The 23,722-nt window shown below is 42.0% G+C and overlaps 1 protein-coding gene across 1 annotated transcript in view; it reads left to right on the top strand.

Moving 5' to 3' along the window:
- Positions 1-23,722, top strand: part of SLC25A36 (solute carrier family 25 member 36) — a 124,110-nt gene that overhangs the window by 86,729 nt on the left and 13,659 nt on the right. Inside the window, exons 5-6 of the mRNA XM_030217258.1 lie at positions 11,235-11,301; positions 23,406-23,695. Of these exons, the coding sequence (XP_030073118.1) occupies positions 11,235-11,301; positions 23,406-23,695 (357 nt within the window). The remainder of the gene's footprint in view (positions 1-11,234; positions 11,302-23,405; positions 23,696-23,722) is intronic.

Raw genomic sequence — 23,722 nt, 5'->3', positions numbered from 1 at the left:
ACATACTCTCAAATAGCCAGGCAAGCTGTTCCAAAGTACAGACCCTGCAATATTCTATTCATATGGGGGTGACATCCCGTAAGGGTCCTTGGCACATGACAAATCAGGCTTATCACCGGGCTACCGCAGGAGCTCAGCGGTAGTCCCAGCCTCTGCTGCATGCCAACACTGGTGCTAGAAAATAAAAATTACCTGGCGATAATCGATCAGCCCCATGTGCTGCCCATTTACTGCTGGGTGAGAGCGGGAGCCCTCACCGCCTCATAAATCAACTGCAGTAAGGGCTTCCTCAGGAAATGACTGCATGGCTAGTGGTTCACTTACTGCAGGGCCAAATTTAATTACCTCACTTGTTTTGATTTCCAGATCATTTATAAATATGTTATATAGCACCAGTTCCAATACAGATTCCTGTGGCACTCCATTATTTACCTTCCTCCACTGAGAAAAATGTCCATTTAATCTTACCCTCTGTTTTCTGTCCAATAACCAATTCCTAATCTACAACAGAAAATTCCCTCATATGCTATGACTCTAATTTTCTCAGGAGTCTCTCATGGAGAAGCTTTCTGAAAATCTAGATACACTACATCAAGCAGCTTACCTTTATCCACATGTTTATTCACACCTTCAAAAGAATGAAGCAGTTGGGGAGGCAGGAGTTCCCTTGGCTAAATCCATGTCGACTCTGTCCCATTAAGCCATGTTTGTCTGTGGTTTGTAATTTTGTTCTTCCAGGTTCACCAAGATTTCTTCTATTTCCTCCACATCGTCACTCTTGAAAACTATTTCTGGTATAAATAGATCTCTTACATCTTCCTCCGTAAAGACCGAAGCAAAGAATTCATTAAGTCTGTCTGCTGTGGCCTTGTCCTCACTGAGTACCCCTTTTGCTCCTTTATGATCTAAGGTTCCCATGGATTTCTTCACAAGCTTTCTGCTTCTGCTGTACCTGAAAATGTTGTTCCTGTCAGTTATTTCCTCTGTAGCAAGTTTCTCTTTGTATTCTCTTTTAGCCTTCTTTATCAGTGATTTGCATCTAACTTGCCAGTGCTTATGCTAGTTCTTATTTTCTTCATTTGGATCCTTTTTCCATTCTTTGAAGGATACTCTTTTGGCTCTAATTGCCTTTTTCACATCACCTTTTAACCATGCTGACTGGTGTTTGCTCCTCTTTTCTCCTGTGTTAATACATGGAACACATCTGGTTTGAGCTTCCAAAAAGGTGTTTTTAAACAACACCCGTGCTTGATTTAAAGTCCTAATCTTTTGCAGCCACTCCTTTTAGCTTCTTTTAGCCAGTTTTCTCGTTTTATCATAGTCTCCCTTTTGAAAATTAAATGCTGCTACAGTAAATTTCCTTTGCAACTTCACTGCAGATATTAGCTCAAATGTGATCATGTTATGAGCTCTATTTCCCAGTGGACCCAACACCGTTATCTCTCGTACTATGCCATGCATTCCGCTAAGGACTAGATGTAAAATAGTCCCCACCCCACCCCCTTGTTGGTTCCTGGACCATTTGCTCCAAGAAGCAGTCATTTATTACCTCTAGGAATTTATCTCCCTAATGCTCCCTGATATAACATTTATCCAGTCAGTATTGGGGTAATTGAAATCACCCATTATTTTACTGTTTGCCAGCCTTCCTATTTTCTGTAAACATTTCTTCATCTGTCTATTCTGTTCTGGCTGATGGTCGTACAGACCTATCAGTATACTCCATGTGGAATTTCTGTCCACAAGGATTCCCTCTGCTGTTTCATGTAGAATGTTGTTTTGTTTGATTCAATTCCCTCTTTAACATATATATATAAGTACATAAGTAATGCCACACTGGGAAAAGACCAAGGGTCCATCGAGCCCAGCATCCTGTCCACGAAAGTGGCCAATCCAGGCCAAGGGCACCTGGCAAGCTTCCCAAATGTACAAATATTCTATACATGAAATTCCTGGAATTGTGGATTTTTCCCAAGTCCATTTAGTAGTGGTTTATGGACTTGTCCTTTAGGAAACTGTCTAACCCCTTTTTAAACTCTGCTAAGCTAACCGCCTTCACCACGTTCTCCAGCAACGAGTTCCAGAGTTTAATTATGCGTTGGGTGAAGAAACATTTTCTCCGATTTGTTTTAAATTTACTACACTGTAGTTCCATCACATGCCCCCTAGTCCTAGTATATATATAGTGCAACTCCCCCTCCAATTTGATCCACTCTATCATTGCGATACAATTTGTACCCTGTAAACACAGTGTCTCATTGATTGTCCTCCTTCTGTGAGATGCCTATTATATCTACCTTTCAATTTAGTTTTATATACTCTAACTCTCCCATCTTATTTTTTAGGCTTTTAGCATTTGTATATAGACACTTCAAATTGTGTTTTTTCCTTGCATCTACAAGCTGCTTTGAAGTTGTCGGGGATGGTTTTCATTATTTGCTCTCACCTTAAATACTCCTGGCTTTAACTTTAGCTGAAACCTCTTTATTTGTATTCCCTAAATATCCTGTTTCAATGGTAGATGGCACAAACCGTGGGTTATGGAATGGTATAGGTTACAATCTCTTTATTGATCAAATAACCCGATGTGGACCACATTTTGCCACACTGAGCTGCTTCAGGGGTAAATAACATTAGAAAAGTTCAAAACTATCAGGGTATCAGCAGGGAAGTTTTGGGGGCGGAGTGAAGATGGTGCTGTGACCAGACACGCTGGTGTTGACCTCCTACTTACCTTCCAGTTTCCTTGAGAACTGGGGTTTTTTGGGGGTATATGGAGCGTAATTGTAAGGTTAAGCAGATTCCTGCGCAGTCTTCGACACCAGTATGGGGGCCAGATGGATACCTTTATGTGCCCGGGAACGCCAATTACTCCAAGCAGCTTGCTACTGGTTTCGTGGACGGAAGGAGGCTCGCTGATCCAGTCTGAGCCGGAATTTTCTCTGAGCCCAGATGCCCGAATACCACCGCCGCTGCCAAGTATGATAGCCGCTGGGTCATCTCTATCAAGGCAAGAAGCAGTGTAGTCTTCAGTCTTCTCGGCATTTAAGGAAGAGAATGGAGGAACTCGGCCATGCCCCCCAATCGGGGTGGAATCCCTGGTTAAGGAACAAGATGGAGTTGAAGTTTCTTTGAAGAAGTCTGGCTGTTTCTCCTAGCCTGAGTGAATTGAAGACTGCTTTGGAGGAGTGGCCTAGTGGTTAGGGTGGTGGACTTTGGTCCTGGGGAACTGAGGAACTGAGTTCGATTCCCGGCACAGGCAGCTCCTTGTGACTCTGGGCAAGTCACTTAACCCTCCATTGCCCACCGCATTGAGCCTGCCATGAGTGGGAAAGTGTGGGGTACAAATGTAACAACAACAAAAAAAAACCTACTACATTCAATTTTGAGTCCTTATGGGAAGGAGACCGCTCTTTGTTGGAGCAGTCTCTCTCCACACAGTAGACTATAAATGATAATCTAGTAGAAACATTACAAAATACAGCTGGGCAGGCTCAGGAATTAAGCTTCTTGAAACGAGTGTGCATTGTTGAGGACTCTTTGAAAGTAGTGCAGCAATGTGGGGATCTTTTTGTGACCGACTTTATGGACATGCATAGGAAATTGGAGCACCTTGAGAATGTTATATGTAAGAAAAATGTCAGAGTATTGAACTTTCCAAGAATACCTAATTTCTCCCCACAAGATCTATTTTAAGAACTTTCTGATTATGTCTTAAAATATTCCAGCAGAGAATATTCCACCTATTGCTAGAGCGTTTTATCTTCCCACAGCAAAGGAAAAAGTTGATGAGGAGCATTTGCAATCTCCTAACTATGGGTAGTTTGGACTTAGTTTTTGGAAAGATCTGATTCTGCTGGTTCTCATACAACTGCAACACTGCTAGTAATGTTAGCAGTGGAATCGGATAGAGACTGGCTGATGTGAATGTTTTTCAAAGTTAAGGACTGTGTGTATATGAATTCCTGTATATGTATTTTTCCTGATGTTTCCAAATTAACACAGAAGAGGTGGCAACAGTTTTTGTTTCATCCTAAAGTTCAAAAGTTAGGTGGTGTTTTTTCCTTTGCTTTCCCTGTAAATATCTGATTAAAATTGGAGATCAGAATTGTATATTCTTTGACCCCCAGCAATTGACAATGTTTGTTACTAATAGAATATCCGCTGTTCATAGTTAGCCCAAGGATTTGAGCCCATCTCATATTTTGAAGCGGTCTTTTTTTTGAGCATAGTATAGTGATATTTCACTGGATAAGAGTGTTTGTTATTATTAATATTTCTTATGGTTTGTGTTAACTCTGTGCCCCTCTCTTATTGTGGGCTTCTGGAATAAATGTGGTAGTTAATTGTACTTAGTTGTATCCTTTTTCTTTGATAAATATTATATCTCATCTTTTCCTTTCTTTTTTTAAGTTTCATGCTTGTAAGTTATATTTGAAATAAGTTAAAGTTTAAAAAAAAAAATCTATTGGGGTATCCAGACAATTAAATGGAGATATTTGCTGTTATCCACAAAAAACAGACTCTCTCAGCTCTGATGGAGGGCAAAACTCCTTAAGAGCTAATCAGTGTATGTTCTCTAAGGACCTAGCAAAAAAAAAAATGTCTCCTTTGACAATGCAAAAAAGTTGAAAACCAAATGGCTGTATAGATGGAACCTAAGGCCAGTAGCTCAAAAGTGTAATAGAAAGACCGAAGCAAAGAATTCATTCAATCTCTCCGCTATGGCCTTGTCCTCCCTGAGTGCCTCTTTTGCTCCTTCATGATCTAATGGTCCCATAGAGTCCCTCACAGGCTTTCTGCCTCTGATGAACCTGAAAAAGTTGTTACTATGTGGCAAGTTTTTCTTCATATTTTCTTATAGCCTTCTTTATCAGTATTTTTACTCTCATATCACCTCTCTCCTCAAGTCGCTTCACTGGCTCCCGATCCGCTACCGTATACAGTTCAAGCTTCTCCTATTGACCTTCAAGTGCACTCAATCTGCAGCCCCCATTACCTCTCTACCCTCCTCTCCCCGTATGTTCCCACCCGTAACCTCCACTCTCAGGACAAATCACTCCTATCTGTGCCCTTCTCCACCACTGCTAACTCCAGACTCCGCCCCTTCTGCCTCGCATCACCTTATGCCTGGAACAGACTTCCCGAGCCCATACCCCATGCGCCCTCCCTGCCCATTTTCAAGTCCTTACTCAAAGCCCATCTCTTCTCCCTTGCTTTTGGTACCTAACCACCTTCCCCATTCATGATACCTACACTGACTACATAGTTTGCTACCTTTAGATTGTAAGCTCTCTTGAGCAGGAACTGTCCTTCCCCATGTTTAAACTTGTACAGCGCTGCGTAACCCTGGCAGCGCTATAGAAATGCTAAGTAGTAGTAGTAGTATCAGTATTTTGCATCTAACTTGCCAGTGCTTATGTTGCTTCTTATTTTCTTCATTCGGATGATATGTCAACAATATTTTTATTTCCACAGCAGGACATGAGCTATAAATAGATGATTATGAGACATTTCTTTTCAAAATCAGCAACCCAAAAGTTGGCCAGATCAGGTGCCACATTGGCACCCTTGTTGGTTCCTTTTATTGTTGGAAAAAGGGTACCATAAACTTAAAGAAATTGTTAATCATTGCAGTTTTAGCTACAGTAAATTCAGTTAGAACTCAAACTGGTGGAGCCCTATTATTGAAGACTTCTTGTATCAATCAATTACCGCATCTTGGGGGGCTGTTAGTATAGAATAAATTGATATCCAGGGTGACAGGTAAAATCACATGGTGGGTAAAATGAGTATTTTCCAAAATCTGAATCGTGTGCAAATGTCTAATATATGAAGGAATGGTCGGGATTATTGGATGTAGGAAAGTATCAATGAAAATTGACAACAGTTAAGCAGTTCAGTCATTGTTATTTATCATCTCTACATTATTTTATACTTTAATAGTTTGCAAATTTACATCTTGTATTCATGTTTTTTGTTTGTTTTATGTCTTTGTTTGGGCAGACTGGATGGGACCGTACATGTCTGCTGGCATCTGCTATGTTACTGTGGTTATAGTGTACTTTGAACATTGGCACATCATATGGGTGAAACATGGCCATGTTGGGTTTTATGACGTTTTAGCAGGCAGTATTACTACTACTAATGTTAATTATAATTTCTAAAGGGCTATGAGGTTTTTACAGAGTGTTGTGTGAATACACATAAGGGAGCCTTCACTAAGGTTCACTAGCGTTTTTACCTTGCACTAAAAATCAGCTGTCGCTAAATTCCGAGATTCCCGTTGTATTCCTATGGGTGGCTCATTTATTGCCAGCTAAAAATGCCAGCGCACCTTAGTAAAAGACCCCCATAATATATAAAATAATCTGTACTCAACAAAGTTTGCAGTTTTGTGAACTTTAGTATGTGTAAACCACTCAATATATTTCCTGTTCTTTCAGAATTTGCAATTTGTGAACATAGCTTGGTATATTAAATTGTCAAAATATTGTGTTCCTTAATTTTGACAAAACTGGAACTAGATTCATTCAGTACATACTGTATGTTGTAAATACAATTCTAAGATGATAGAAAGTTGACCCAGTCTTGTAGGGAAGTGGGGTGCAGAGTCTGACTCAACCTTTTATTTCTGTTCTGTTAAATTGTAGAAATTTTAGCCAGGAATGTTGTTTCGTAGTAGAAAGTATATATTTTAATAACAATCTCTAATTGTACCATCCCCCATACATTGTACACTTGCCCCTGAGATTCTTTGTTCTGTCATAACATCTTGAATGAAAGTTGGGAAATGATTCTTAGGTTATAAGATGAGTTGCTTATTTATTTCTGGTTGACAAGGTTAGCCTTTGAGGGAGGTTACGAGTGTGTTTAATTTTTTTTTTTAATTTAGGTAAGTATTTTAGCTTTACAGCTTTTTCATTGCTGCAAATAGCAGAAAATTCAGTACTCAAAATTTGCAATTACTTTATTCTGTGACCTGTTAACATTTTTGTTTTCTACGTAAATATTTTTTAAAAATAAGAACAGACAATTCTTAACCTGGAAAAGTTAGACTGCAGTAACAAATTCAGAAAATCCTCCTTCTTGGATTTGTTTGTACTCATCTGTCTGAGGTCACTGCTTGTTGTTATGATACAGAAAAGCCTGTGTCTATTTTAGGCATTTACTGTACATTTCTCCCGTGAAAAGAGTGAGATCGTATCATCTCATGCTCCCCATCCGCAGGTCACTTCCTGCAGAAATATGGACTAACTTAAACCTCGTGAGTACTGAACTGAGCATCTCTTTGCAGCCTCTAGTGTAAGAACTGCACTTCGGGTTTGTAAAAAAAATAAAAATAGCAATAAAATAAAAAGAAATAATATCTTGTAAATCAAGTAAAGCGATTCCTCTTCTATATTTAATGCAATATAAAAGTGTCTTGAAATAGGTATCAATTTTTAATTCATTGTGTATTTTAATGCAGCTCAGGGAAAGGTAGAGAATACCTTTCACTGGTGGCTGTTAGGATTAAACACCATTGACTAATAGAAGAGCCCTTTAATTAGCAGCTAGATATTTTTTTGTCCAACAAAATGTAGAGCTGCATCTTTAAGATGCTACAGCTTGTATTGCATATATTTGTTCTTTATTAAAATTGTCTTCTGTGTTGTCATTTTAAGCATAAGCAAGCCATCTGATACACATGTTTTGGCCAATCCAGAATAGGAATACTTGGGATCTTAGCTGTTTTTTAAAAAATTTATTTCAATATGAAATGCATAGGAGCAACAATTACCAATTACTCAAATTGCATAGGTAATTTCTTTCAATACAGATATTTGCAGTAAGAAGTTGCTTTCCTACAATAGAGTATTGATACAGGGGTTTAAATTTTGGGTTTGCAAGCAGATTTGTTTTAATCAAATAGATGGAAATATTGTAAAGTAAGGGACAGCATCATGATAAAAACTAATAAAACCAAGATATTAATCAACTACTGTCAAGCAAGGTCTTTTGGAGCCTGGGAGATCAAAGGTTAGGGCAACAGCTCCACCGGGTTTGATAGCTGTCATATTTATTACCATGCTTGATGGTAAGACATTGGGGGGGGGGGGGGGGGGGGGTGGGGGGGGTAGAGGGGGTCTGTGGTGGATTATGGTGATTTGCATGCTTATTTGACCAGGATGAATGGAGTGGCTTAGTGGTTAGGGTGGTGGACTTTGGTCCTGGGGAACTGAGTTTAATTCCCACTTCAAGCACAGGCTGCTCCTTGTGACTCTGGGCAAGTCACTTAACCCTCCATTGCCCCATGTAAGCCACATTGAGCCTGCCATGAGTGGGAAAGCGCGGGGTAGAAATGTAACAAAAAAAAAAAAACTAAAGAGGAAGAAGACAGGAATTAATTTGGATGAAGCGCAATATCCTATAAGCATTCACACTTATATCCTTAGCAGTGTGGGTAGGAATAACTAGGCAGATTGGATAGGTTAGTGTTCTTTTTCTGTCATCTACTATGATTGTAAGAGTATGGCAGAAGTATGGGTTGCCCTCTAAATGCTTTCCTTTGTAAAAAAAAAAAAAAAAATATTCCTTAAATGCAACTTTAACTCTGATTTTTAAGTACAAATAATACATTTTGTGTTTTGGACCAACATTTTAAAAGTGTTTTGTCTGATTACAAATGCTGTGCAGTATATCCTTCTGTAATGCCATTAATAAATGACATAGGTACTGCCGAAGCAGCATTTTAAAGCATCTGCCTACTTAAGAGTGCTCTCCAATAATGCTTCAAGATGCCTCCCAACTCCTCCTTACCCTGTGTATTCCCCTAATCCTTCTTGATATTTGATACAGGTATTCTGAAACAAGTTCCATATAGCTTCCTACAGGAAACTTGCCCCATAAGTAGTTGAGCCCACGATGAGAGGGCATTGGCCAAATTTCAAATATAATTTTGATTGTATCAAAATAGCTTGCTTGTTTTTGGCAACAGAAACTGAAGTGCCTATTTCCCGTACAGAAAATGGGAATCATGTCTAAAAGTCCCTTTACCTCTTGTTTTTTTACCCAGCTTGAACATCTCATGAGAGATTTAGCACTTTAAATTTTGTAATTTGTATTAATGGTGGTGAGTGAACAAACTCTGCAAAAAAGAAAAAAGTTTTCTTGTATTTTTAATGTGTACACCAAATTATTAGTTTAATAGCCAAAAACTTGCTGCTGTATGTAAAATACTTGAAGCAAGATATATCACATATCAAATTTAGAATATTTTTAAATACAAAATAAGATAATAAAATATTGTAAGGGTTGGAAACTAGACATATGGTGAAAATGAAAAAGCTTTTAAGCTCTTGTTCATTAAGTGGCATAGAGAGGCCACATAATTATAATTGCCTATATGTTGGGTAATTGCTGATGAAAGATGAATTGCATCAAAATGATGAGATGCTAGAAATGACAAACCTCTCATGCACAGGGCTTGATTTGATTTCTTAGGAGGGGAGTTGCTATTCACAAGGCACAAACTACTCCCTTATGTAAATACACAAATTAAATTTACTTAAATTATTTTCCAAAATTGATAGCTTAAAATGGCCCATTTTTCTTGATTCCCACAGGCTATGTATCACTTTGTCTGATTAAAGATTGATCAAATCTGTTACCATTCATAAATTAATCTATGGCAGACCTAAATGTGATTTATCAGTAATGACTTAAGGATTAATGGCATATTGAGCTTGATGTGCCAGTCAGATGTTTATTACCACAAAAATATTGGTATATAGAGAATATATTCTACTTTGGGGAGTTGGCTTTATTCAGAAGGAAGTCTTAATTGTCACTCATGAAACTCCAGACTTATAGATGTATGCAGACTCGCTTTAACTAGGTTTTGAATCTGTCATGTTTGTTAGGGTTCAAAATTTTATCACTTTCACTCAAACTTTTTTCAAGTACCAGATGTATGTGTTGATTAGAACTTCAGGACACAGTTCACTTTAATTTGATTAATTATACAATATGGCAGAGAAATATTAAGGATTTAATCAGTTCAATCACTATTCTTAAACATTAGGTGAACGTTAAAACAGTTAAGATCCCTTGCCATTTCTATTTTGTTCTCAACATTTTAAACTTCAGCACACATTGAACAAAGTAACTAGTATGCAAGCTGTGCTGTAATGATTTTATTGTTGTATACCTGAATGTATTTCATGAATATGCATGCTGACACCTGGTTTGCTGCACTTTGTGAATATTGAGGACTCTGACGCCTAAGTAAACTGTCACGACTGTACAGTAGTACAGATGTTTCATATACATTGTCTTGGGAGGTATGCAAGTGCAAACATTCTGGATATTTGCATTTTAGAAGCAAATTTCCAGTACAGCTACCTCCTAGCCCTGTTTTTCAGGTTTTACCACCTGTGAAGTGGGAATGTTTTGTATATTACATCAGTCCCCTTTGTGGTACTTCAGGGTACCCTTTACCTTGCCCTTCTGTCTCAGATGGTTGTGCAGGTATGAGGTGCTCTTTTGTTTTCAGGAAGACCAAAAAGCATTTAGCCTCAACTGAAACAGATACTGTCTTGTAATGTGGTATCATAGTCTAACATTAGAAATGTTTGTATGCTTGTACAAGTATTCATGGGGCCAAGCAACAATCTTTATTCTCTAAATCTTTTTTTATTGATATCCAGAATTCATGTTAATAAGTTAACCATTTTAAGAGGGGTTTTGGATATTAATGTCTCTCTGCCACACCTTGGCAGCAGATATTTATATACTTAGATGTTATCTTGGATAATAAAACCCTGTACAGAACTTCATTGCTTTTTAAGATTGTTCCTGTTGTATTTAAATGTGCTTGATTTTAATTAGTCTTATTACACCCTAGAAACCTATTGTGAAATGAGTTAAAATTGGGCTACTTGTAAGTAGATTAAGGGGATAAAGGGAAGAAGTTCCAACGGAGTTTGGATTTAATTCTATTTTCTTCTTTAAGATACTTGCGAAATGATAAACTAGAAGAGAGTTCATTGGCTCTGTGGACTTGTAAAAGTCATAAAATGTCTATTGAAGCCTGCATAGCTACTACCCTTTCTGTATTTCTAAACAGTTTAATCAAAATCTTCCTCTCCTTTACTATTATCCCAGTATTGCATATTAGACTTTTTTTTGTGTGCTTATACTTTTTTTTCTCTCTCTCTTATGTTAAAACTAATTTTGAGATATTTATTTAGGTTTTACTGCAATAACAGCCACCAATCCCATTTGGCTAATAAAGACCAGATTACAACTTGATGCAAGGTAATGTATCAAATATCTCTATTATAAGTGATTAGCAGTTATAGTTCACCAAGAATAGCTGTTATTTAATGGCTTTGTGCATAGGCTGTCAACAGAGGAAACCCTGCATATACAGTATCTGAAGCGAGCAGCTACTTCCCTAAAGAGCTGTATAGTCCTAATAACTCAAAACTTATAAAGTGAGACTTCCATTTTGATAGTACTCAGTGTAAATTAAAGTATAGAAGAATTTGTAATTCTGTTTTATTTGTCACAGATCTTGTAACCAGGAAGGAACCTGTAGGGGTGGTAACAGATCGGTGTATAGATAATTACATTTCTAGAGTCACACCATAGATATGGCCCAAGGCTCAACAATCCCCTTTTATCTACTTATTTACTGATAAATACTGACAATCAGGAGTCTATAAAATATAATGACTTATTTAGCTGATCAATACAAATAAATAGCAAGCAACATTAAAGGTTCCTATAATTTTTTATAATTCCTAACACTAATCCTTAAGACTAATGGAAGCAAGCACCATGCTTTTAGTTTAGCACATACTTCACTGTCACATAATCATCAACTGACTAAACCTAGATGTAAATGTAATCACAGAACTTGTACGTGATAGTCCTGTCTTCTCTTTCTGTGGTGATGGGTTGAGATTTGGTGACAGGAACAATGGGCCTGGTTGCAGGAGATGGGTGTTGACTGGCTGGGCTTGTGCTTGATGCTGTACACTAGGGGTGTTTAACCTTGGTCCTTGAAGACCGCAACCCAGTTGGGTTTTCAGGATTTCCCCAACGAATATGCATGATATCTATTTGCATGTGCTGCCTCCATTGTGTGCAGATCTCATGTGAATTCATTAGGGAAATCCTGAAAACCCAACTGGACAAGGGCTTATGTTGGTCACCCCTGCACTATATAATGTCTATCAGTCATGTTCTTCAAGGCATGATAGCATGGCAGATGAAGATTTGCTAAGAGCAGTTGTTGACAGTGGCAGCCAATCATTTGAGAGACTTCCACGTCCGTCTCGGATATCCCGAAATAGGATGCAGTAACCCTTCGTCAATATTTTCTTGAATCATCCTAGTTGGATAATGGCTGTCACTGAACATACTATTCCTGGATCAGGTCAGCAGTGTCGGTCTTTGTGTACATATTAATATATGTTTATTATTATTATTATTTGTTACATTTGTATCCCACATTTTCCCACCTATTTGCAGGCTCAATGTGGCTTACATATTACTGTTAACGGCGATAGCCGATTCTGGTATGAACAAATACATGGTGTGAATAATACAAAGTGATATTGTGGTGGGATGAAGTACATGTATGGTAGGTTGGATTTGGGGGGGTCTTAGAGAGGGAGAGGGGAGGAAGAGTCAAGTAATGTTCATTAAGGTCTTTGGTTTCATTATGACGTAGGTGTCCAGTCTGAGGGCTCGCTTCACCATATCTTTTTGGCTTTGGAGGGATTATAGGGGCAAAGACCTAAGCAGTAAGTGTTGTAGAAAGAGATGTTTCAAGGTAGAAAAAAAATTGTCAAGGCATTGAAAATTATATTTCGAGCTTAGGAGGAGGGACCACTATAAACAGTTTATTCTCTCTGATTCCTTTGAACATGCCCACAAAGATTTATTCAGCTAAATACATATGTGCTTTTGTTTATCTTCAGGTTTTAGATTGAGATAACCCTTGCTGAAGGTGCAAATCTGATCTAAGATGCAATAATCCGTTTAAGGGCCTTTTTACTAATTTATGGTAAGCACTCAATGTGTGCCTACCGCAGGTTAAAAAAGCCTATCACGGGGCGTGTTGAGGCATTCCGTGGTAGTTTTGGCATATATGCACGCTTCCTGATTGCTTGTGGAACTCTCCTGATCAAGCAACAACCCCCAATCCTTTCTTCCTTCCTGAGAGAAGCCAAGGGAAAAAGTCACAGGAGACTAGAGGTTGTAGTCAGGATATACAGAAGCTTCTGAAAGTCTCAGGCCATATTTAATTGCAGTGAGCTCACCCAAGCCTGTCTCATATCCTTCCGGTCCTCTGCTCTGTTTTATTGGTGAAAAGTATTAAGTCATAAGTTACAGGTCAATAGGTTTACATCATAAATCACAGGACACAAACTATGAAAAATCATTGGCTAAGTTATATTCTGCTTACATTATATTACATTCTTCTTAAATCTACAAGTTAGAGGGGGACAATGTTCAACAACCGTGAACCATTCCAGTAGAAAGAATCTGGCTATAATAAAAAAGAAGTCGTCTTTTGCAACTAACATACATTATTTCATACTGCACCTGTGTGCTCAGACATGCAAGCTAAAGGCATACATTGCTTTCAGTTCCCTGTTCTCTTTCAGACATGTCCATGTCTAGTGATAATTTCCAGCATCTGGTAAGAATATTACTTACTAATGAGGCCTTAAGTGGTCAGTTCAGCATTTCAACAGATAGGGCAGACAAGCATTTATCCATTTCCATCTTATTTTACGTACTAACATTTGATTTCTAATATTCCCTTCTGAATGGTGGGGGGGGGGGGAACCATTATTTTTCATAGATACACTTATTTTGTAGTGCTGGGGACATTTTTGGAGGGCGGAGAGTGGGTGTGTTCAATGCTAATGGGTTAGCATGTGATTAGTGTGTTAGCCCTTAGCACCTAGAAAATAGGTGTAGTTAAGGGCTCACGCGCTAATGGCCACTCACTAATGGAAAAATTAGTGTGCAGCAATTATTGCCAATTTACAAAAACTGGCCATTTTACTGCCACATTAGAAGTTGGCCTCAGCACGTGGGAAACCCATATGTTAGTAATAGCACAGGCCACCTTTTACCGCAGCTTAGTAAAAGGGCCCCTTAGTGCTTTTTATCTTCCTTGTCTAAGGGGAAAAAGTAAGCTTAGTAAATCAGGCCCTTAATGTATTCCTGAATGTCACTGGAACGGCCCTCGTGACCTGCTCATCACCCAGTTCAGTTTGTTCTCTTCAACCAATTCCAGTTCAAGGGACTGTAGCTCCCTGATACAACTTTTGCTTCGGTGCAGTCCTCTGCCCCATCTAGGGTACCACTGTTTTTAATCTTCCATGCCTCCCTGTCCAGCATCTCAGCTGTCTCTCAATTCCCACGTCCCTTGTCCGATGTCTGCATTCTTTTTCCCTATTTCTCCCCTCTATCTAGCATCTCCTGTCCGTTTCCCCTCCATGTCCAGCATCTCTTCTCTGTCTTCCTATTTCCCCCTGTCCTCCATATTCTCTCTAGTGTCCAACATCTTCATTATATTTCCCTGTGTATCCCTGTCTCCTTTGCCCTGTTTTCAACATCTCCCTATATCCCCCTTCTTCATTTCACCCCCCCCCCCCTCATGTCCATTTTCTTCCCTCTGTCTCCCCATGTCCAGAATCTCCTCTCTATCTTCCAGTTCACACCTCCTACGGGTGTACTGTCTGCATTCTCTTGATCACTCTTTATATCCAGCATTTTTACTCTCTCCCCATATTGAGCATCTGCACCCTCTCCTCATCTCATCTCCATGTCCTAGATCTGCACCCACTCCCCATATCTTTTCTCATATCCAGTAGCTGCACACTCTCCACATCTTTTCCCATATCCAGCAGCTGCACACTATCCACATCTTTTCCCATATCAACTCTCCTCTCCCCAGACCCAGCCCATGTCTAGCATCTGCTGCCACCCCTCACCGCTTCTGGGGCTTCCTCCATTCCTTCCTTCGCATCTCCCCAAGTCTGCTACTACCTAGAAAAATGAAACGATAAGCACTGTGACATTCAGACTGCGGCACACTTCCAAGACCCTTTCGGTCTTACCCTCTCTGACAGGTCTCTGACATATGCTTTCAGAGAGAGAAGGATCAACAGTGTAGTGGAAGCACGCCGGAAACTGAAAGGCCCCGCGCTTACTGGTTTGTCTTTTTGTGAGCAGTGGCAAACCTCTGAAGACGCACAGGATGGAGGCAGCCACAAAAGAGGTGGGAGCAGAGACCAGCATGAGAGTTCCCATGTCGGCACTGTCAAAAACAAATCCCAGGCGCCAGGGACAAATTTCTAGTTGTCATGGTGACCTGGCGCCTGGGATTTGTCAAGCCCTGCCTTAAAAGATTTCCCAGAAAGCAGTTGCTGAAGTGAATGGGCTGTGTCTGCATTAGTGCGCAGCTTAGTAAACAGAGGGTTAATCTTTAACGGTGCTCAGTGCTATGGATTCCTGCCATGCCTGATGCCAACATGGCTTAGTAAAAGGGGGATTAATCTGCAACAGTGCTCAGTTCTATGGATTCCTACCATCCTGATGCCAGCATGGCTTTGTAAACAGGGGATTAATCTGCAAAAGTTCTCAGTTCTCTGTGCTATGGATTCCTACCATGCTGGATACCAACGTCTTTGTAAACAGGGGATTAATCGCAACAGTGCTCTGTGCTATGCATTCCTACCATGCCTGATGCCAGCATCAGATTAACTACAATAAAATTATCTGTGCAAGGTAATGTTGAAAACTTAAACACCCCCCAGTAACTCTCGCCGCTCTTCTTGAAAAAGATCACACCATCAGAATAGATTTCCATTGTAATAAACCATATCATTGATGAAGTAAGTGTCAAATATACCATTGATGTCCAAACTGAAAGCAATTTAAACTGGGTATCACTGTGCATGCTTTTGTTAAGGGGCGATTAAAATACAGCACTACCCTAAAGAGAAAAATGCTGGATTTATAAATGGGATTCCTTTACCCTCATGGGTAAAATAAAGGAGTGGCCTAGTGGTTAGGGTGGTGGACTTTGGTCCTGGGGAACTGAGTTCGATTCCCACTTCAGGCACAGGCAGCTCCTTGTGACTCTGGGCAAGTCACTTAACCCTCCATTGTCCCATGTAAGCCGCATTGAGCCTGCCATGAGTGGGGAAAAACGCGGGGTACAAATGTAACAAAAAAAAAAATAACTTGACTGGTGACGATCTGTTAGAGATGTATACCTATAGACTTCATTTGCTCAGGATGTAATATAGACCTAAGTGCATGATTGCTTGCCGAGTTAACATTGTTTAAAGTTTGTTCAAGATGACATCATGACGTCATTATGTCCAATACATAGTAATACGCATTCCTTGTAGAAGTTGGTGTGCTGTGTTTGATGCTAAATTGTTGGGCTAGTTTCCTTGAAGAAAAGCATGCATGGCAGTGCCCAGTTAAATTGCTCTTTGTTTGAACAGTAACAGTATGGTTAACATTTACTTCATCAGTGTGCAATACTGGAGTGGGAGGGCTGGAATTGTATTATTTTGTGGTGCAAAATCATATGCTAGCTTTATATCTTTTTCTGTAATGTTACAAAATAGCATTCCATGGCGTTCCACAGATCAATCCAGAGACTTGTGGGTTGTGTCCCTCTACCAGCAGGTGGAGATAGAGAGAACCTCCGAGGTTTCCTATATGTGAACCTCGGTATTCTCTCTATCTAGCAGGTGGAGGGACATCTCTATGCAGCTCTGGTTTGATCTGGCTACTGGTGTCCTTTGGGCCTAGTTTAGCACAGACAGTGGTTGAGTGGCTGTTTGCAGCTTGTGGTGTACACCTGGTGGTGCCAGGTCCCTCCCGGTCTCCCCCTACCTTTCCTCTGTCGCCCGGGGCTGTTGGCCTGATCGGGTGTTTCCTTCCTCTCCTGATTAACAAAAAAAAAAAAAAAAGCTAAAAGACTTTGTTTTTGTTTAATCATATGGAGGAACTAGACGTTCTGCTGAGTCAGTTTTGGGGCAGGCGTTTGTGGAGCATGTCAGTGCCTTCTGAGGCGGCTAAGCGCTGTTCCCGGTGTGGGGGCCAGAGAGCAGCATCGGGGGAGTGAGAGTCCTGCCACCTCAGCCCGCAGCGGCTGTTCAGCGCGACAGGGGTTCCCCTCAGGCGTCCGGTGAGTCGGAAGCGCAGGGGATAGTTTTGGCGGTTTCCTCGGGACAGTTAGTGCAGCGCACGTTGGCGGGCGTGACCCGCTCCGCACGTGGCAGTTGATAGACAAGAGGTGCAACTCGCTTCTGTGGCACAGGCTCCGATGGAGGGAAGCAGTGTACAGGGAGCAGGGGAGTCCCTTGCAGTTCCTTTTTCCCCAGATTTTGTTTTATTAATGCACAATGCCTTTCTTTTGAAGAAGTCAGGATCTTTTCTTCAGGCAGCCCCATCTCTTCCTCAGCAAACTTCAGTTGCTGCAGCCTTTCAGTCTTTCCTGCCAAAACATCCCCGGATGACACAGTTGGCCCGGTTTTGTCTCTGGGCTCTCCCTCAGAATCTTTGGATTTGGCAGATGAGGTCACCCTGCCCTCTGAGGAGGGGGGATGATCCGATGGCTGCCTGCCTTTTTTCGCAGGGAAGAGCTGCCCTCCCTGATTGTAAGGGCTTTTGAGGTTTTGGCCATTTCCCCCCTGAATCGTCAGGAGGAACAGGTCCATGTGCATGAGGCCATGAATATCCTTATTTCGGTGCAGTGGGTTACGCCGGACAGTGGGCTTAAGGTTGCTTAGAGCTATGTTGCGTCTTTACGCGCTACCTGCTCCTGACTTAGACTTGCTAAAGGTCCCTATGGTGGATTCCTTAATCACAGCGGTCACTAAGAAAACCACTCTCCCTGTGGAGGGGGGCACGGCGCTCAAGGACCCTCAGGATCATAAGTTGGAGACTTGCTTGAAACTGTCGTTTGAAGTAGCGGCCATTTCCCTGCAGGCCTCAGTTTGTGGCTCCTATGGCTTATCGTGGGTACAGAAAGCCTCCTCTCCGGAAGATCTTGTGGCTGTTTTGCCGGCCTTGGAGTCATGTTTAGCCTTCCTTGCGGATCTTCTTTATGATGTTTTGAGGGCTTTGGCGAAGGAGGTTTCCCTAGCGGTCACCACTCGTCGCTGGCTATGGTTGCGGTTGACGTGGCCTCTAAGTCACGTTTAGCAAGTCTTCCTTTTAGGCGAATGCTTTTGTTTGGGACAGACTTAGAACAGATTGTGAAGGACCTCGGTGACTAAGGGCCAGCGCCTCCCGGAGGACAGGTCCAAGTTTGTATGACCGGCGGGACCTAGACCTAAATTTAAGGATACACGGCATTACCGTTCAGATCGCGGGGCCTCTTTTCAGAGAGCAAGGTCTTCTCAGAGGCCTCAGCCCTTTCGAGGTAACAGGCAGGCCTTCCTTTCCGGTAACAGAAACCAGCCCACAGCCAGGTCCGCCCGATGATGGGGCCCAGCCGGTTATTGGGGGCAGACTGTGCCTATTCCTGGTGGAGTGGACCAGGGTAACATCCGATGAATGGGTCTTGGAGGTTATCAGAGACTGTTACAAGTTAGAATTGGCTCGTCCGATAGTAGACTCTTTTCTGGAATCTCTTTGCAAATGTCCCGCCAAGGTGCGGGCCGTTCGACACTCTCCTCAACTTACAATGGCTGGGTACCGTCCAGCCTGTACCCCCGGCAGAAAGAGGGTGGGGTCGATACGCCATTTATTTTGTGGTGCCAAAAAAGGGCGGTTCTTGGCGACCCGTCTTAGATCTCAAGTGTATCAACAGGAGTTTTTGATCTCTCTCGATCTCAGAGGCCTATTTATACATTCCAATCTGGCTTCCCCACAGGCGCTTTCTTCGCTTTGCAGTGATAGGTCGTCATTTTCAGTTCAAAGCTATGCCCTTCAGCCTAGCCACAGCGCCTCGGACCTTTTCCAAGGTCCTGGTAGTAGTGGCGGCCTATCTCAGGAAGGAAGGGATTCAGGTCCATCCCTATCTAGACAACTGGCTTGTGCGGGCGTCTTCTTTCAAGGAGAGTCGGCGGGCAACCGACAAAGTGGTCGGGTTGCTTCAGTCGCTTGGTTGGGTGATCAACTTCCCAAAGTGTAGCCTAACGCCTTCCCAAACAATGGAATACTTGAGGGTGTGCTTTGATACCCGAACAGGGATAGTTTCTCTTCCTTCATCTTGAGCACAGGGGTTACAGGCTCAGTTACGAGCTCTGTTTCAAACTCCGAACCTTCGGGTTTGGGACTGTGTACAAGTTCTAGGTTCCATGACCTCCACCTTGGACATGGTAAAGTGGGCCAGAGCTCACATGTGCCCCCCCCCCCCCCCCCCCCAGTGGCACCTTCTGAGCCGTTGGTCTCCGCTCTCGGAGGATTACGAGGTTCGGGTGCCATGTTCTGCCCGTCTTCACACAAAAGAATCTGGTGTCGGGCATTCCTCTGGCGACCCTAGACTGGAAGATAGTACCATGGATTTGTCACTCTCTGGCTGGGGGGCTCATTCTCTGCAACAGACGGCCCAAGGGGTTTGGACTTTGACGGAGGCGTCATGGTCCATCAACCGCTTGGAGTTACGGGCGATTCGCCTGGCCCTTTGGAAGTCTTTGTCTCTTCTCCGCGGTTGCCCAGTTCAAGTTCTTTCGGACAATGCGACAGCGATCACCTACGTAAACCGTCAGGGGGCACCAGAAGTGCACCCCTAGCGTGCGAGGCGGCTTTGATCTGCCGTTGGTCACAGACTCATCTCTCGTTCTTGACAGTGGCTTATATAGCAGGGTCACAGAATGTGCATGCGGACTTTCTCAGTTGCCACCAATTGGAGCCGGGGGAGTAGATGCTCTCCCCTCTGGCCTTCGATCAGATAACTGCCCGTTGGGGGATGCCAGAGGTGGACTTAATGGCCACCGCACTCAATGCGAAGGTTCCCCGTTTCTTCAGCAGGGGAGCAGAGCTGGACTCAGAAGGCATCGATGCCCTTCTTTAACCTTGGCCCAGGGGCCTGCTCTATGCCTTTCCCCCATGGCCAATGGTGGGCAGGTTACTGACTCGCTTTGTCAGTCATCCAGGTCGAATGATCCTAGTGGCACCTGATTGGACCAGACTACCCTGGTACACAGATGTGATCAGGCTTCTGTTCGATCGTCCTTTTCTGCTACCGGCACAGGACGGTCTCCTGCTGCAGGGGTCAGTCATGATGGAGGATCCCTCCCCCTTTGGTCTTACGGCCTGGCCCTTGAAAGGGCGAAGTTAAGAAGAAAAGATTATCCAGACGCGGTTATCGTTACGATGCCGTAGGCTCGGAAAAGATCCACCTCGATAGCTTATGCTAGGTTGTGGCGTACCTTTGATTCGTGGTGTACGAGTTCGGGATTCTTAGCGGCTTCGGCTTCAGTATCAGTTATCCTCACGTTTCTTCAGGAGGCTGTACAAAAATCACTCTCGTTGAGTTCTCTTAAGATGCAGGTGGCAGCTCTGGCATGTTTTAGAGGCTGGCGTCAGGGTGCGTCCATCGCCTCCCACCCACATGTGGTTCGTTTCCTGAGGGGCGTAAATCGTTTGCGCCCTCCTCACGTGCTAGTTCTGCCATCCTGGAACCTTAATCTAGTTCTCAAAGCGCTTCACCGTCCTCCTTTCAAACCCTTATCGTGGATTACAATTAAGGATCTCACCTTGAAGACAGTTTTCCTAGTAGCCATTACTTCCACTCGGAGAATTTCAGAGTTGCAGGCCCTTTCTTGCAGATACCCCTTCCTGCGTTTTACAGAGGCGGAGGTATGGATTAGGACACTTACTTCGTTTTTGCCCAAGGTGGTTTCTCGTTTCCACTTGGGGTAGTCCCTGCATTTGTCAGCCTTCCACCGGGAAGATTACCCTGAGCAATTCCGGACTCTTCACTGCCTCGACGTGAGACAGGCTCTTCAGGTATTTGGAGGTGACGAATGAATTTCGTCTTTCTGACCATCTCTTCGTCCTTTTTGGAGGCAGTAAGAAGGGTCATATGGCGTCCAAGGACAACATAGCCCGTTGGTTGCGGGAGGCCTTCTCTTCAACATACGTTGTAGAAAAATGCTATCGGTTGCCTTCAGTGAAATACAGGTCAAGGCAGGCTTAGGGCTGAGAACTAGGCCTCTAAAAATCAAAGACCATCTCTGACACAGATAATGTCACTGCAGCAGAAGCTGAAGTAAGCAACGGAATCTGTTCTCAAAACAACAGGTGGACAGACAATAACAAGAAGTTGTGAGCAAAGATATTTTGGTAAAGGCAGATAACAGTGGGTCAAACGAAAGTAAATAAGAATATCCAGGGGGGGTTGAAGGGAAACTTGGAAACATGTGAAATCATTGTTATCAAAGATGTTGATATCTAGAAGGTACTAAACATAAGACGCAAAGATTGCCGGTGGGAGAATGAAATGTTAATAGAGATCAATGATAGAAGAATTGTATATAAAGGCTGACAGGGCATTAGAGAGAGAGAAGAAAGAAGAGGAGACGAGCAGAAGAGAATGCAGTAAACCGGTTGTGTGTCATGGAGCACTGCTCTTCGAGGATGAGATATGAATACCAGGGATATGCACTGTGATGATCTTGTGTTAATCCTACTTTTGGTAAGAGACTAATAAACTTTGAATTACTTTCTTATATTCACTTGATCCCAGTGTCCTTCTGATTGATGAGTCCATCAGTACTCAGACTGTGTAGAACAGTCTGGGGATGTACGAGGTCTAAGTAATTGAAATTCCATTCAACGTGGCATTGGACAAGCAAGCCCCTTTGCAAGTTTGTGCTCATTCTATGCGAGATCAAGCTTCTTCCTATGCATTGGACAAGCAAGCCCCTTTGCAAGTTTGTGCTCATTCTATGCAAGTTCAAGCTTCTTCCTATGCAGAGTCCTGTTTGGTTTCTCTGGAAGATATCTGTAGGGCAGCTACATGGGCTTCGGTCCATACATTCACTCATCATTATCGTGTGGATGTAGCAGCTCGTCAAGATGCGGTGTTTGGCTCGTTGGTGATTTCTGCCGGGTTGGGGGTGTCCCGTCCTACTTGAGGACTGCTTGGGTACATCCCACAAGTCTCTGGATTGATCTGTGGGATGCCATGGAAGGAAAAATTAATTCTTACCTGATAATTTTCTTTCCATTAGTCCCAACAGATCAATCCAGAGGCCCCCCTGGGTTTACTGTCTGCGGTTTGTTGCGGTTGGTTAGGTTTTTTTTCGGGTTCCGTTCTGAATGTTCCTTCGTTTGATTAAAATAAATAAATATAGAAGTGGTGGAAGTATGTCGGGCAATTGGTCTGACAATGTCAGGAGAGTTTTTTTTTTTGTTTCCATTCCAGTGCTTTGGTATCGTTCAAACTGAGATTCAGTTGGCTGCACAGGTCCACATATGGCAAACCTCGGAGGTTCTCTCTATCTCCACCTGCCGGTAGAGGGACACAACCCACAAGTCTCTGGATTGATCTGTTTGGGACTAATGGAAAGAAAATTATCAGGTAAGAATTAATTTTTCCATGTAATACCATTTTATTTTAACCTGTAATTAATACATTACTTGATATTTTGCCATAAATTTCCAATTGAAATGAGAGAGTTGACTTTGAAAGAATGTGCATTTGCAGATTGCTGCAGGCAATAACATAGACAGCAGACACCCTGAGGTTAATTTTATAAAGTCATTTTTTTGCATGTATGACTGTATCTGTGCTTAAAAATACCTCTAGTAAAAATATCCATAAAAGTATGTGTAATGACTGTATACTGTTATACAATATGAGTGTAGGTGTGTTTAGGGGCGTAGCTGAGGTGTAGTTTGGGCAGTTGTGATTTATACATGTACATTTACACTGGCCCCAATGTCTGCCCCAGAAAAATTACAGAAATTGCAACTAAAATGAAGCCACAGTTTTATAAAGACAGTCACCTTTTTGCTCTCTCAACCTAGATGACTTGCTATAAAATTATCCCCCAATGCATATACTAATAATGGCCTCCATTTGACATAGCTTCCAGTCTTTCATCTTTACAGCAGTTGTATTATGTTCTTTTATGTGGAACATTGTTATATGATGACTTCAGCTCTCAATTCTTTTCTATTTTTGTATCAGGAATGTCTGTCATGCATTTGCTTAGATTGTTTTGTCAAGGCTGACTTTGAACAGTGTAGAGAGGCCATGATTACTTGGCAGAGGTCCTAACCCCTTGGAAATTTGTGTTCTTGTTTCAGTATGGATTTGTCAGTGATTTCCAAGGAATGCAGTTATTTTAGGGCATTTAAATTTAGTAGCTATGAAACAAATTCTCCCCCCTTCCCTTTTATTTCTTTCTCAGAAATCGTGGAGAAAAGCGAATGAGTGCACTTGAATGTATCCGTAAAGTGTATCAGGCAGATGGAGTTAAAGGATTTTACAGGGGCATGTCTGCATCATATGCTGGCATCTCAGAGACTGTTATCCATTTTGTTATTTACGAAACTATTAAACGAAAACTACTGGAATATAAGACTTCTGCTAACATGGATGAGGAAGAGGAGTCTGTGAAAGAGGCATCGGATTTTGTTGGAATGATGTTGGCTGCTGCCACCTCTAAAACCTGTGCTACCTGCATAGCATATCCGCATGGTTAGTTTTATTTCCCTCCTTTTCTTT

Source organism: Microcaecilia unicolor, chromosome 10, assembly GCF_901765095.1.
Source record: "Microcaecilia unicolor chromosome 10, aMicUni1.1, whole genome shotgun sequence".
Classification (NCBI taxonomy): domain Eukaryota; kingdom Metazoa; phylum Chordata; class Amphibia; order Gymnophiona; family Siphonopidae; genus Microcaecilia; species Microcaecilia unicolor.
This window is presented reverse-complemented; position numbering and strand designations above follow the sequence as displayed.